The 14,836-nt window shown below is 34.7% G+C and overlaps 3 protein-coding genes across 4 annotated transcripts; 2 read left to right on the forward strand and 1 right to left on the reverse strand.

Annotated features, from left to right (window-relative positions):
• Positions 1–221: 221 nt before the first annotated feature.
• On the forward strand, positions 222–7,125 carry LOC141693546 (65-kDa microtubule-associated protein 3). Of its 2 annotated transcripts, none has more exons than XM_074498685.1 (13): positions 222–446; positions 1,881–1,968; positions 2,200–2,406; positions 2,994–3,245; positions 3,335–3,544; positions 3,619–3,774; positions 3,858–4,017; positions 4,109–4,260; positions 4,363–4,450; positions 4,791–4,864; positions 4,966–5,040; positions 5,137–5,428; positions 6,255–7,125. In XM_074498685.1, exons 2-13 carry the CDS (start codon positions 1,897–1,899, stop codon positions 6,716–6,718), a joined length of 2,202 nt encoding a protein of 733 aa, XP_074354786.1. In that variant the 5' UTR covers positions 222–446; positions 1,881–1,896; the 3' UTR covers positions 6,719–7,125. The 2 variants fall into 2 exon arrangements, with proteins under 2 accessions (XP_074354786.1, XP_074354787.1); XM_074498686.1 differs by having other exon boundaries at positions 1,896–1,968.
• A 548-nt stretch (positions 7,126–7,673) lies between these two features.
• LOC141692935 (AT-hook motif nuclear-localized protein 7-like) lies at positions 7,674–11,969 on the forward strand. The gene is made up of 5 exons (XM_074497898.1): positions 7,674–8,593; positions 9,225–9,292; positions 10,033–10,164; positions 10,776–10,937; positions 11,382–11,969. Exons 1-5 carry the CDS (start codon positions 8,122–8,124, stop codon positions 11,673–11,675), a joined length of 1,128 nt encoding a protein of 375 aa, XP_074353999.1. The 5' UTR covers positions 7,674–8,121; the 3' UTR covers positions 11,676–11,969.
• Positions 11,970–12,359: 390 nt separating this feature from the next.
• LOC141693003 (putative rRNA-processing protein EBP2 homolog) lies at positions 12,360–14,616 on the reverse strand. Its single transcript, XM_074497982.1, has 2 exons — positions 14,483–14,616; positions 12,360–13,689 (listed from the first exon to the last, which is right to left on the reverse strand). Exon 2 carries the CDS (start codon positions 13,675–13,677, stop codon positions 12,628–12,630), a length of 1,050 nt encoding a protein of 349 aa, XP_074354083.1. The 5' UTR covers positions 13,678–13,689; positions 14,483–14,616; the 3' UTR covers positions 12,360–12,627.
• Between the last annotated feature and the right edge of the window lie 220 nt (positions 14,617–14,836).

A 14,836-nucleotide genomic window follows, 5' to 3' on the forward strand; every position in this document is an offset into this window, starting at 1 on the left:
AAATATAAAAAATCCAAGATAATTCTTATGAAATAATTAATAAAATAATAATTAATTATTTAAAAACAATTTTAGGCACTCTAGCACAGTAACATTTCTCAAACAAATATCGAATAAAAACAAGTCACACAAACAATAAATGCAAAGTAAATACAAACACCCTGTGGCCCCCACATAATTGTCCGTTACATGACTTGATCATTCAAATTTCAAATTCATTTCCTTACTAGACAAACCCTCGCCCATCTCTCTTCTCTCTCTTCAAAAACAACAAAACCCTATCTCTATCTACATATAATTCACTCCCATCTCTCATCAACGGTCGAATTTCTCCAATTAATCTCACATTTTTCTCCAAATCAGATCTATCTCTCATTTGTTACCATCTCTTCTCGATTTTAATTCGACTCCACTCGTCTCGATTAATTACAAATTCTCAGTTTCAGGTATGCTATTCAGATCCATATCAATTTTAATAATATATTTGCGTATATATGATTCTCTGTTTATCTCCTGTGATTAGTAATTTAGTATAAGTATATTCTGTTCTGGATTATGTTAGATTTTGATTTGAATTTAAATTCAGCTAATTTCGATTTAGATTTATTTAGTATTACTTTTTTGATACTATTGTGGGGCCAATTTATGTTGAAGGGGTTATAATCAGATGTACTTTAACTAGCTCTTAAGCTATGAAATTAACTTAATTCTGCGTGTAACACTGGATTAGTGAGGAGTTTATATGGAAATATTGTTATTATTAGTATTTACGGGGTATCGGTTTCGGAGCTGGTGGATGGAAATGTTGATTGGTTTTTTGAATTGAGGTGCTACTTTTATCTTTTTGTTCGTTCGTAAAATTAGAGTCAAGTCGCTCATTTAAATAAGGGCAGTTAAATGGAGATCAAAATTAGGCGAAATAGTATGCATATTTTCATGTGAAGCAGATGTGTTTAAAAAATAGTTGTGATTATCGATTTGGCATCCTTTGTTGTTGTCATTGAGACGTAGGTAGTTTTAGACTAAAATTAGGAAATAATTGCCCAGTGTTTGGGAAAGTCTGGAGTTCCAGTGTTTTGGCGAATTTTTATTAGCAAGCAGATGTTAAGTGATACTTAGTCTTTGCAAAGGAACTCCCTCATTACCTTAATAGGATAACGTTTAGATTTACTTGTAGAATATAAAATTCACTTTTGATTGTTAAGGTCACTTTTTCGAAAACTTCCTCTTGTTCTTAATGGGGATGCATATTGGATTCTTATATAGCATAAAATATAATTTACGGTTTATTTGTTTTCTCACTTTCCTTTTTGTTAATTTACATGTTGGTTAATGCTGGGAAACTCCCATCTTCTGTTTGTCACTTTGAAAGTCTAGCATTATAAAAAACTCATTTTTATCTTAATGGGATGCATATTAGATTCTTATATAGAATATAACTTACAGTTTTAATTGTTTTCTTACTTTCTTTTTTGATAATTTACATGTCAGTTAATGCTGGGCTACTCCCAGTTTCTGTTTTTGTCACTTTGAAAGGCTAGTGACCTTACTCCCAAAGTTTCCTTAATGCACATAATAGGGCGGAAAATAAAGCAAAAAAGAAAAAAACTGTTATTTGCAAATTCCATGTAAAAATAGTGTACGAAAATAAAATTGCCTAAAATTGCTCACAATTGTTTGTGAATGTAGAGAGTAACGTTAATCATTTTCCACCTGAATTTTTTTCCAATAAAGTGAAAAAAACATCTATGTGCTACACGTCTGCATGCGGAAAAAGAAAGAAAAGGATGTTACGTTTTGGGATATCAGTACTTATGCTGATAGTGATAAATGTTGATCCATATAGCTTGGCCTCTCATATATAGTATTGTTATTAACAGGTTGTAATATTCCAGAATGTCTGTGCCTCAAATCGATCCACTTATGCAAGTAGAAACGACGTGTGGCTCTCTTCTATATGAACTCCAGGTTTCATCCCTTGAATGCATTGATTCATTTATTTTTTGTATTTAAACCACATCAAAAAAATCTCATGTTGTGGTCATAAATTAATAGCAGCTTATTATCTTCTACTAAATGGTTTCATCCCTTGAATGCATTGATTCATTTTTTTTTGTATTTAAACCACATCAAAAAAAAATCATGTTGTGGTCATAAATTAATAGCAGCTTATTATCTTTTACTAAATGGTGACGCCAGATAATATGGGATGAAGTTGGGGAGTCTGATATTGAAAGAGACAAAATGCTGCTTGAGCTTGAACGAGAGTGCCTAGAAGTTTACAGAAGAAAAGTTGATACGGCGAATAAGTGTAGGGCGCAGCTAAGACAGGCAATTGCTGATACTGAAGCAGAGCTTGCAGCCATCTGCTCCGCAATGGGGGAGCGACCGGTACATATTAGGCAGGTAAAGAGGAAAGATCTAATTATGTACTTCTTTTTATATTCTCTAATGCATGTACTTGAATATAAAGATGTAACATCCAAGTTTTGTTGTTCGTATGCTACTATGAAATATGAATAGACCTTATGATTTCAATGGTTTTACCTTTCCCAGTTAATCATATGCAATGTCATCATATTGAACACGACAATACTCTCATAAACTGGTCATCCTATCTCATTAAAAGGAATATACTGTATGTCAGAAACATATAGTTTAATGTCTTTAGATGTAGTTATTACTGCATCTTCTTGGAGAATTGCAGACTGATAATTGTTGTTCATAACGAAGACGTAGTTTTTTAATGTACTGGCTAACTGACCCCATTTATATTATAGGTGCTTTCAAATAGTTATATTATTGTGTTGGTCAGGGTCATGCATTATAACGTGCCTTTGGTTTTGCATCATCTAACCTTGTTTCTTACTTCGTTAAGGCAAGAGATTTCGAGCTTGAGGGGGTGGGTTAATAGTTTATTTCATGAAGCTATTAGGTTTTTTTCCTGCATACATGTCACTCGATAAAATTTTACAATGTTGTCATGTATTCAGTCTGATCAAAGTCATGGAAGTTTGAAAGAAGAACTCAGAACTATTCTACCACAACTAGAGGAGATGCAGAAAAGGAAATTGGAACGAAGAAATCAATTTTTCGACGTTGTACAACAAGTACAGAAGATAAGAAGTGAAATTTATGTGTCTGATAAGATTCATTATACTAGCCCAGTTGTTGATGAAACTGATTTATCTTTAAGAAAGCTTGAAGAATTGCAGAAAGAACTTCAGGCCCTTCAAAGAGAAAAGGTATCATATAAACAACCTCCAAATTTTCTGTTACTAGACATTATTCCATTCTTTAACATTTACTAATGTCATTGTATATTTGTATGCAGAGTGATCGCCTGAAGCAGGTCCTGGAACACCTGAGTACCTTGAACTCACTATGCTTGGTGCTGGGAATGGATTTCCAGAAAACTGTTAACGAGGTTCATCCCAGTTTAGGCGATTCAGATGGAACAAAAAGCATAAGTGATGGTACTATTGATAGTTTGGCAGTTGCAATTAAAAGGTTGCTAGAGCTAAAGATACAAAGGATGCAGCGGGTAATAAAGCTTGCACAGAATTTGTATAGAATGATATTAACCTGATTAATATATTACCTGTTATATTGTACCAGCTGCAAGACCTTGCAACGTCCATGCTAGAGCTATGGAATTTGATGGATACCCCGGTTGAAGAGCAACAGATGTTTCAGAACGTTACCTGCAACATAGCTGCTTCTGAACAAGAATTAAAGGAACCTAACATGCTTTCTGAAGATTTTATCAATTATGTAAGTTAGGATTTTATTTTTTATTTCTTTTGTTGAGGGTCCACTTCAATTATTAAGTCTAATATAATACCAACTATCTGCAGGTTGAGGCTGAAGTGTTTCGGTTGGAAGCATTGAAAGCAAGCAAAATGAAAGAGCTTGTTTTTAAGAAGAGATCTGAGCTAGAAGATTTATGCAGGAAGACACGCATGATTCCGGAATCAGACAGTGGACTGGAATTTGCAATTGAAGCCATAGAAACTGGTTAGTAGAGTAAAAAAAATATTTATCATATTCCTGAGGCTCTCTGTAAACAAAAATAATGACTCAATCTTACATATATCATGTATCAAAGGAGCTGTGGACCCTGCTCATATCCTTGAGCAAATTGAGCTTCAAATTGGTAATGTCAAAGAGGAAGCTCTTAGCAGAAAAGAAATACTTGAAAAGGTTGACAAATGGATAGCTGCTTGTGAAGAGGAGTGTTGGCTTGAGGAGTACAATAGGGTATATACTGTATTTCCTCTCTACATCTTTGGTGGTTAATTGATATGTTTCCTTTGCACAAATCCCTCTAGCTTGATTGTCGCTTACTGTATTTTTCCTCAGGATGAAAATCGATACAATGCTGGGAGAGGTGCACATCTTACTCTAAAACGCGCTGAGAAAGCTCGAGCTTTGGTTAATAAACTTCCAGGTAAACTCTACTCCAGCTCGGGACTGACAGTAACACCACATCCAAAGTTCACTGGTAGAAAATGTTTGCCAATATCAGAAACCCATCATGAAGTAATCCAAAAGTCATGGGAGCAGTCACACATTAAATTATTGGAATGGGATGTTTGTTGTTGGTGTTACTTTGCCTATTTGTACACATTTTTTTAGACCCTTCCCACAACATAAGAGCAACTTAATTTGTGTCTTATGTTTGTATTATATATTTGTATATATAAAATTAAAATTGAATAGTCATTCATAATACAATCATTTGTTCAACACAATTATTATGATTTAAACATATACATGCTCTGCAACAGGAATGGTAGAAACATTAGCTTTGAAAACTGATGCATGGGAGAAGGAGAGGGGAATTGAGTTCACTTATGATGGAGTGAGTTATACTCTTACCTTTCTTGTAAAAAGTATACCTGCATGGAAAAACCTTTAAAAGTCATAAACATGAATCACTAATTGTTACTGGCTGTCATTCAGATACCACTTCTTTCCATGCTTGAAGAGTATAATATTTTACGACAAGAGAAGGAGCAAGAACGCAAGAGGCAGAGGGTATGGACCAGTTTTATTTGGAATGTTATAGTTTTACTTGAGCTTAAACATGCGTGTGTGATAATTATGACTTATGCACACATTTATCTACACCAGGACCAGAAGAAACTCGAAGGACAGCTAATAGCAGAACAGGAAGTACTCTTCGGATCAAAGCCAAGCCCTATGAAAACCCAGAATGCGAAAAAAGGTTCTAGACTGTCATGTGGTGGTACAAGCAATAGAAGACTTTCGCTTGGGGGTGCAATGATACAAACTCCAAAAACTGACCAGCTTCACTCTTTCAAAGGGACTCCTAATACACGTCAAACCAAAAAGAATGAGCGACCACAACAGAATGGCCAGTTGAATCCACGAAGAGACGGAGGCAGTACAGCTTTATCAGCTGGTAATTTCTTTATCTTTTTATGAATAACTAAATTTCTGCATATATGCATAATTTTCAGGATATAGCGTCAATTTATCCATTTGTGATGTGTAGAGGAAAGCTTGTGTTTTATTGTATTATAAAGTTGATTTTATTAGGAAAAGCATATAACAATGAAGCACTTCATACCTCCGTAACCCCAACTCTCCATTTTTGTCCTGAGATGGATTCGATCAGAACAATGAAGCACTTCTCCTTACAACTTGTTCATGAATGAATTGTTTTTGTGTTATGCCTATGGTTTTATGCTATAATTATAATGAACAACATGATTTATTTGCAGTGAACAGTTTTTTTATAGATGTAAAATATCATTTAGTCTCTAATATGAAGTTTTACTTCTGTTAAGCTTACATGCCGAATCCGATCCATATGGTCTCCACAACTTGTTCACGAATGAATTGTTTCTGTGTTATGCCTATGGTTTTATGCTATAATTCTAATATACATAATTAAGTGCACATGATTTATTTGCAGTGAACAGTAATTTTATAAATGTAAAATCAATCAATCAGTCTCTAATATGAAGTTTTACTTTTGTTAAGCTTACATGCTGAGTCCGATCCATATACAAGAACCCTAATTATATTAAAACTAAGAATCTCGCTCTTGGATCCATACCCATACTTGAGTCGGGGTAACATAGCTTCATACTTTGATTTAGTTCATTGAAACTTGTTTGGCACATCTGTATGGTTTCAGCTACAATTGATTTTACTTGGATTTGTTACAATTGCCTCATATTCAGTCACAGTTTCTTATTTTTTTCATTCCTCTCATCATTTAGGTAGGAGAGGCTTGGACATTGCTGGTCTTCCTGCAAAAAAGCACTCATTCAATGCCCATGAGGTCGTATCATCGCCTGTGGTGCGCAAGCCTTTCTCGCCTATACCATCCAGAGAATCTTTAAAGACTGCAACAAACATATTGGAAGACCTGAATCGGAAACGTACTGAGACGCTACAAAAAACAATTCCAGGTAACACTACGCCGTTTACTACTCCCTCCAAGACAGTTTTTGCTGCAGCTGAAGAAGAGAACATGACTCCTAAGACAATGCCTGCACCCTTTACACCTTCAACCCCATCTATTCCAATGCAAACAGGCATGACTCCAGCTCCTCATCCAGTTGCTTATACTGCTACTACTCCCATCAAAGAGGTTCCTGAAGAGATTGAATACTCTTTTGAGGAACGAAGAGCAGGGTTTGTGCTTCCTGGAACACATCCCAAGATTCAGTTACAAGCATAACGTTCTTCGGCTATTATCATTGTAATATTTTCTGAATTGTCTGAGATATGAGTGTGGTTAAAAGTCAATTCTAAATTGGCTTATTATCTATTGTCTGCAACTGCAAGTACCTTGAACATTGACATATTAGAAGTATGAGAAAGGACTGATCATATTAAATTTGAACTTGTTTCGCCAAAATCACATTTCAGGGTTGTTTAATTTGTTTAGGAGAGGGAGGCTTAAATTACAGATCATATGCTCTTTAGATGTCCCAGGCCCGAGTTATCGGACCGGGTTTGCTTGTCTACTTGCTATCCGCTAGGCACTTTGAACTGTTAGGCGTCTTACCAGGGTGCCTTATGCTAACAGGCCATGAAACATTTGAGAATTCATTCGGCTTGGAGGTCTAAAATTCTTTTTATTTATCTGTTTGTTATTTTTATTTAAAAGTAAGTCGAAAATTACAAAAAAAATAAATTGAATCGAGAACTCAAAGTTTAATATAAAGTTTAATCGAATTGAGATACGATTTCTATATAAAGTTAATTCTACGGGACTATTTTGTAAATACTAAATAATATTTATCATTAAACTAATTAAATTAAATATAATAAAAACACAACTCATCATTTAGTAGGTTTAAAATTTAAAGCTATCCGCAATTTTTTTTACCTGTAAAGACAAAAAAACTGGTCAAAGCCTAAGAAAGATAGCAGGCTCAAACTCTACTTTACAGCTTTTAAATAATTAATTTATAATTAAATAAAAGGAATTCCCATTTCCAAAATATCTTGCCCTCTACACAATCAGATTTTCATTATTTTTTTATTAAAATTCCAAGACGGACTTGAAAACATTATATACCAAAATCAATAACTTTGAATTTGAGCACATTTAACATTAAATAATTAATGAGTATCTTGAATATTTTAATGACATTTATTATATTTAACATTGATTTTCTCAACTTTATTTTCAGCTCTCCTTTTCTTGCAAAACCCTAATTTTATTTTCTCTGCAAAAATTCAAATTCATCAGAAATATACACACATATATTTCTGAATCAAGTTTGGTAATTCTAGCTCTGTATGCTCTGCAGCAGAAATTTATTTAATATTTAATACTTTTAATTTATATTTATATTCAAGTATATTTAATTTCAAGTTGGTTCAAGTTTTGATTCTGATCTTTGTAGATTCCAGGTTCAGATTCTTTACTCTTGTTGTGTTTAAAGTTTATTTGTCTTTTTTATACTCTGTTCTTTAAAAAGATTCCATCTTTACTTTAATTCTTGAATTTTTTTGAAATGCTGTGCTTATTTTAAGTGTTTGGAGTGTTAGAACTGCTAAAGATCTGAGCTTTAATTTAAAGGGGTTGTTATTTAATTAATCTTGGTAGCTAAAAGATTTTAAGTTTGTAAAATGGAGGGGGGAATTGATTTGGAAAGTCCAGTGATTTTAAATGGAAATGAAGTTCCAGGTAGTTATCATGTGGAAGCAGGGACTCAACAAGTCCCAGCTAGCCAGTTTAGTTATTCTGTGGGGCCCTATGTAGCTCCTGTGGTGGCTGAAGAACAGGGAGTGGGGCCTGTTGAGTCGGAAGTTCCTGCAATGGCAGTGGAAGTGGTGGTTGGACCTGTTGTGTCGGAGCGGCCTGCTGGGGCGGTAGAGCAGGCAGTTGTAGCAATGCCGGGGGCTAATGGAGTGGCTGCTGGCATGGAAATGAAGAAAAAGAGGGGGAGGCCGAGGAAATATGGACCGGATGGGAAGCCCTTGTCGCCTATGCCAATTTCAGCTTCTATTCCGTTGAGCGGAGAAACGTGGAAGTCTAGTCAAGGAGACTTGTTTAAGAAGAAGAAGAAGAAGAAGCAGAGATTGGAGTTTGGCAGTCCAGGTAATAGGTTAATCCTGTTTTGGAACTTTAAAGTCTTACATTTCCTTGTAGTTAATGGTTTATATGTTATGCTTGCGTGAGATTGTTATTCAACGATTTGTGTATATTGAATCCTAGTAAATTATGGTAGATTAAATGGATGGATTAGATGTGGGATTTGGCTGAGTTGGTACCCTCATATTCTTTTGAATCTACTAATCTGATATGTGGAAGAAGCTATTTTATTTTTTTACAAACAAAGGGAACCTTTGCTTTGTTGTAGGAACTTTTTTAGCAATTTGCTGCAAGGAATTGAGTGAAAATTTTGGAATATGAGTTTTTGACTTTTTAGTGACATCTGACCACTGTCTTATCTAGTAATTGCATGAAAATTAGAACGTGCTACTTGTGTTAAGATAGAAGATGTGTTTATTTTTTTAAATTTGTAAAATTTGAATGACTGAGACTGGAAAGATGTGCCATGCTGCATATGCATGATAATTTCCTTCATTTCTTCTGTGCAGTGATTTTTTTAAATAGTTTATCACATTATGTATTCAGCCTTTTGATTTTTGTGGAAGTAGATTTATATTTTCTGTGAGAAGTTAAAATTCTCTTCTGGATCACTGATTTTTTAAACAAATTATTATAGGTTTCCAGGTGCCCTATTCTGTTGGTGCAAATTTTACTCCACACATGATCACTGTTAATGCCGGCGAGGTATTTTCTGTCATACATCATATAAATTCTTAATCACTTTTTAGATCATATTGAAGAATGGGCTTTGTCCATGATTGGATACCTTCGGTAAATAGTATTTAATATTATCTAATCCCGTATTTTGTTGATCCGTATATTAGGTTAATCTAAGTAATGCACTACCTGTAGTTGACAGATTATGTAATTTTGTCATGTTATATATATGTCCGCAAAAGGAAGTAGTGTCTATCATGTGGACCATAGGTTCGTGCACAGTGGGTTTAATTGTCACAAGGGCAGGCATCAGATTATCTTGTGACTAGTGTTTAGGTAAGAATCTTGAACTGCAATAATTTTTCTAATGTCCTACGTCGCTCAGGCTAGTGCAGCATCATGATGTAATGCGGTTTCTTTTTATGTATCTTTTGGTTTTATGGTTTAGATTCATAAATATATGGGTTATTAACAATTGCTATTATACATAATGAAACTACCATCATCGACTTCGGGGAGTATGCTAAACATACAAAATGCTTACAGTGGCTAAACATACAGTGATTTTTAGTGACATCTGACCACTGTCTTATCTAGTAATTGAATGAAAATTAGAACGTGTTACTTGTATTAAGATGGAAGATGTAATTTTTTTTTTAATTTGTAAAATTTGAATGACTGAGACTGGAAAGATGTGCCATGCTGCATATGCATGATAATTTCCTTCATTTCTTTTAATTATTTTATTTTTATTCTTGTTTGTTCAGGATGTTTCCATGAAGATTATATCATTTTCGCAGCAAGGGTCTAGAGTAATATGTATTCTTGCTGCAAATGGTTCAGTTTCAAATGTTACTCTTCACCAGCCCAGTTCTTCAGGGGGTACTTTGACTTATGAGGTGTGACATTTTTTCTTAAATATTTTTTTAATGTTTTGCCAGCACAGTTTCGTTTTGTAAGTTTATACTTAATTGTACTCTTTTACATGTTCTATGCGCTTAAACTCTCTGTTCACTGTTTTCCCAAAGTATTTTGTAGTATAGCGTAGAAAGAGCTGTCGCAAGTCTTAATCATTCCGAGCACGGTTGGATAGCTTAAGTGGTTAAGAGTTTAGTATCCATCCTTTAACTAGTGAGTTTGTAGCCCCTTCACCAATTTGCCTCTATCAAAATCACATAAACATCAGCTAGAATGTGTTTGTTATTGCTTAGACATATTTTTTTTATTTTAATATTTTCTTTTTCCTATTTTTTTAATCTTTCTCTTTTCAGTTACAAATTTCTATCAGTTGTTCCTAATATTTCTTTATTCCACAAAAAAATGTCAATTTTAATTTTTTTTTTCCATAGAGATGGTCTACTTTGCAGCTGTCATGAAGTGACTCAATGCCCAGTTCTTCAGTTTTGGGGCATTATATCGTAGTAAAACAGTCTCGTGTTTATAGTTAATCTTGGACATCTTACGACTTTTCAGGTTTTAGAGATTATATTAAAAAAATTGCTTCTTGCAGGGACATTTTGAGATTCTATCATTATCTGGATCGTTCATGCCCACTGACAGTGGAGGAACAAAAAGTAGAGCTGGCGGGATGAGCGTCTCATTGGCAGGCCCAGATGGGCGAGTTCTAGGTGGCGGACTTGCAGGCATGTTAATAGCCGCTGGGCCGGTTCAGGTTAGATATTGTTCATGATTTTAAGTGGGCAGCTACGAAATTCTTTTGCTGCTTAAATAATTGATATGGGATATAGAACTATCTACAAAGAGTTGTCTACAGGGAAAGGCAGATTAAATCTAATCAAGTTATCAACAATAAAAAGACAAGAACATTCCTCTTGTTGTGATTAATTTTAATGCTGAATAAGATGCTTACAAACTGGAGCATGGACACTCCATAATTTTCAATCATCACAAAATTGTTATTGTATGTGCCAAAAATGTTAGTAGACATGATTACTTTTCTGCTAGCAATGGAGGACCAAATTAGATATGTTAGAACAGAAAGTTTTTGGATACAATACGCAGTAAAGTTTTTCACAGTTTGGACTAAAGTTCTATTGCATCAAATTTTTATATACACACACAGTTCACATTTGACTTTAAATGTTGACCGCATCAGGTTGTTATCGGAAGCTTTCTGCCTGGCCATCAGCAGGAGCAAAAGCCCAAGAAGCAGAAATCGGAGGTTGCAGAAGCTTTCTCACCTTTTCCTGCCAATCACAATTCTGAACAGGGTACTGGAATGATCTCTAAAACACCACAACAAAACCCCGCGCCAGTATCATATTTTGGTAATAACTTGAGCTTCAAAAACCCTGTGCAAAGCTCAACAATTTTAGGCGCCACAAATGATATATCTTTGTCGGGAGGACCTAAAGACATCAGCCAAACAAAGTTTATGGTTTCGTGCTGATTCATACGGGTCTATTATTGGCTGTTGTTAGACTTCAACTTTTTAGGTTCTTGATATCTAAGTTTCTGCCACTCGAGGTTGTATTGTCACAGTACTAGGTTAGGACTTTCAGGTAGGAGGCTTACCTTGTAGCTGCTTTTAATCATATGTTGAATGATGCTTGTTGCATTTGCTGATTTAGAATGTGGAATATGTATGAACTCTTGCTTTGTCATTTTATTGACTTGCCTGTATAACTGGATGTTTAAATTTGGGTCCAATTATGAACTATGTTGGGTGATTTGCTACTGGAAATCTGGAATTACAAGTGCCGAAGCATGATATATTCAGGCAACACATATAAAGAATATGTAAATATGTGTATCATTTTGTCCAAGCTTTTTATGTAACTAGCATTTTACCGTAATATGTGTATACTTTACCATTTTTCTTTATAAAAATACATATTTTTGTGTTTAGCTTACAAGTTAATAAATAATATTAAATTTTTAGATAAATCCCGGGATTAACGAAAATCTAACCAAAAAAGACTGAAAAAATGGATGATACATCCTTACATGTCTATTCTTTTTAGTGTCAACTGTCAAATTTATAGAATACAACAAACAGAACTTCGTTCACACTTCAGATAGCAATTCCCCAATCTCCAATTCGATAAAAACTTAATTCAGCCAGACTAAAATGCCGGGAAAATACTATTATAAATTCAATCCACTTGAAACAAAATTATGCAAATCTGGTAATCAGCAAAACAATTTTACATCCAAATAATAAGGTATCAACTCATAAAAAGGCATAATCATCACTGGCAAAATAAAATTTTGCAGGGCTGATATTGCCAAGAACACGGAATTGATTGTGTCATTTTACACCACATGATTAACAATTCAAGGGTGTATCTTTCCTAGCCTTTTAGTGTTTCAGCTTTATAGCACTCGGTAATGCTATCCTTTCAAGTCTTCCTTTTCTTGTTCTTGGAGAAACCTTTGCTGAAGTCTCGCATGTCATTTGTCGTCTCAGCAGTATTTTGCTTCTTCATACCTTTTCTGCCTCCGAATCCATACTTTGACTCTTTGAAGTCCCTACCCTTCCTCTTTTTGTCTGCTCCCGGTTTACCCTTTCCAGCACCTTGTCGTGCCTTGCCTCCAGAACGATCACCAGGATGCACCCCTGGCCTCTTTTTATTTGACCTTTCAAATGTATTTCCATCCTCAAATGATAAGCCAATGTCAAAATCTTTTCCATTCCCAGCAAACCCACTTTGTTGCCTCTGCTTCCTCCACTTTTTAACAGATTCGATCTCGTTCTTTTTCTCCTTGGCCCTCTCTCTAAGTTTCTGAGCCTGGATATCTTTTGACATCTTTTTATTCTCTCTAGCCTTCCTTCTCTCCTCTGCTTCCTCGATCCTTCTCTTTTCGGCCAAAAGCCGTCCCCTAACCTTTTCCATGTGATTATCAGTTTTCACCATTTCAGCATAGTAATCAGAAGGTCTTAGAAAAGGCATATCCATTGATTCAATTTTCATAAAAGCTTCTCTAGTGCTGTCAAGTGCTTGAGTATAAAAGGCAAGCTCCCGGTTCAGGTCATCATTCACATCCACCTCTTTCTCTTGACTAAAATCAAGAGTAAGCTTGTGTAGCCACTCTACATTATCTGGCCAGCTGAATTCCCCAAGTTTATCAAGTAGGCCAGCTCTGTTATATACTGCCTTCTGCGGAGGTGCATTTGGCTTTACATCTCCCTCGTCTTCTTCAGATTCTAAATCTTCATCAGAAACTTCAACATCATGATCTTCAGATTCTAAATCTTGGTCAGAATCTTCCACGTCAAGATCCTCAGATTCTAAATCTTGGTCAGAATCTTCCACGTCAAGATCCTCAGGATCTAAATCTTGGTCAGAAACTTCTACGACAGGATCCGCTACTTCAGCATCTTTCACTGCCTCCTTATCAGACGCCTTACGTCCTTTATTAACCACCTTACGTCCTTTTTGAACCACCATCACTCAACGAACCTTGAAAAAATAAAGATAGAAAACCTAAGTCATAACATGCACCAGCACTATAAATGATTACAATACCAAACAAGACAAGAAGTGCATCAGACACTGCAATCCCAGTTGAACCTAAACATAGGGGGCGTCTAATTTTTATGGGGACAAGAAACGGAATGGAAATCAAATGGAATCCCATGGGCTATATAATTAACAATTCACCAGGTTAATGGAAATGCAATATCCTTTCCAATAAAACAAAACCATCAACCAAACAGCAAAACATGTGAATGAAATTCAGATGCTTGCATTCATTACCCTTGTACCAAATTTCCCCACTGTAAACACTAATTACAATTAAAAATTCTCGTACAATAATAATTAAAACAACATTATCCAAAGAAGAAAAACAACGTTGCAACCGCGAAAAAACAGTACACAAAACAAAAGTCCAGCTAATAATCATTTTCTAACCAGGACACCAAAACATGAAGTTTCCGAGAATTCACAACACATACTCCTTATTAAATCACAAAATCACATCAAAAAAAAAACTAAACCAACTGGAAAAAAAACTATAGATACATAGCTAACAAAACCACAGCAATTTGAATTGTTTTTCGATTTCTTTAAATCTAGCACATAGCTGCTCTCAGATACAGATGATACATACATACATATAATCAATAAAAATAAGAACAAACAGAACACAAATCAATTCTAATCAGCAAAACTTTTAAACCCTGGCATATACATACAAATGGGCATACATACATACAATATATAATATAAAGGGGCGAATTAAAGGAATTACCGAGACACAGAAGCGAAGGAGGATTGAAAGTTGCGGCAGAGTAAGCAAGAGAGGCTGTGAATTATAACCCCCTGTTAAACCCTAGCCTTTACATACACTTTATGTACTAAAAAGACAACCTTGCCCTCCAAAACCCTCCTTTTTGTGTGTAGACAAATCTCAACTCAATTGTTTAATTTTGTTAATTTATTATTTGTAGATCTACCATTGAACATATTTTTAAATAATTTTAAAATATTTGAAGTAATCCCTGTTAAAAATATACTCCTTTCAATTATTAAAAATCAAATTCATTATAATATGACCATGAATTATAAATTATCTCTTTATATTATGAAATTTTGAAAATTTAAT

This window comes from Apium graveolens, chromosome 10 (genome assembly GCF_009905375.1).
Source record: "Apium graveolens cultivar Ventura chromosome 10, ASM990537v1, whole genome shotgun sequence".
In the NCBI taxonomy this organism is placed as follows: domain Eukaryota; kingdom Viridiplantae; phylum Streptophyta; class Magnoliopsida; order Apiales; family Apiaceae; genus Apium; species Apium graveolens.

Coding starts and splice junctions, on each gene's coding strand:
- LOC141693546 (XM_074498685.1), top strand. CDS start 1,897: ATGTCTGTGCCTCAAATCGATCCACTTATGCAAGTAGAAACGACGTGT. Junction 4,865..4,965: donor TTGAGTTCACTTATGATGGA/GTGAGTTATACT, acceptor GCTGTCATTCAG/ATACCACTTCTTTCCATGCT. Junction 5,429..6,254: donor CAGTACAGCTTTATCAGCTG/GTAATTTCTTTA, acceptor CTCATCATTTAG/GTAGGAGAGGCTTGGACATT.
- LOC141692935 (XM_074497898.1), top strand. CDS start 8,122: ATGGAGGGGGGAATTGATTTGGAAAGTCCAGTGATTTTAAATGGAAAT. Junction 10,165..10,775: donor GGGGTACTTTGACTTATGAG/GTGTGACATTTT, acceptor TGCTTCTTGCAG/GGACATTTTGAGATTCTATC. Junction 10,938..11,381: donor TAGCCGCTGGGCCGGTTCAG/GTTAGATATTGT, acceptor TGACCGCATCAG/GTTGTTATCGGAAGCTTTCT.
- LOC141693003 (XM_074497982.1), bottom strand. CDS start 13,677: ATGGTGGTTCAAAAAGGACGTAAGGTGGTTAATAAAGGACGTAAGGCG.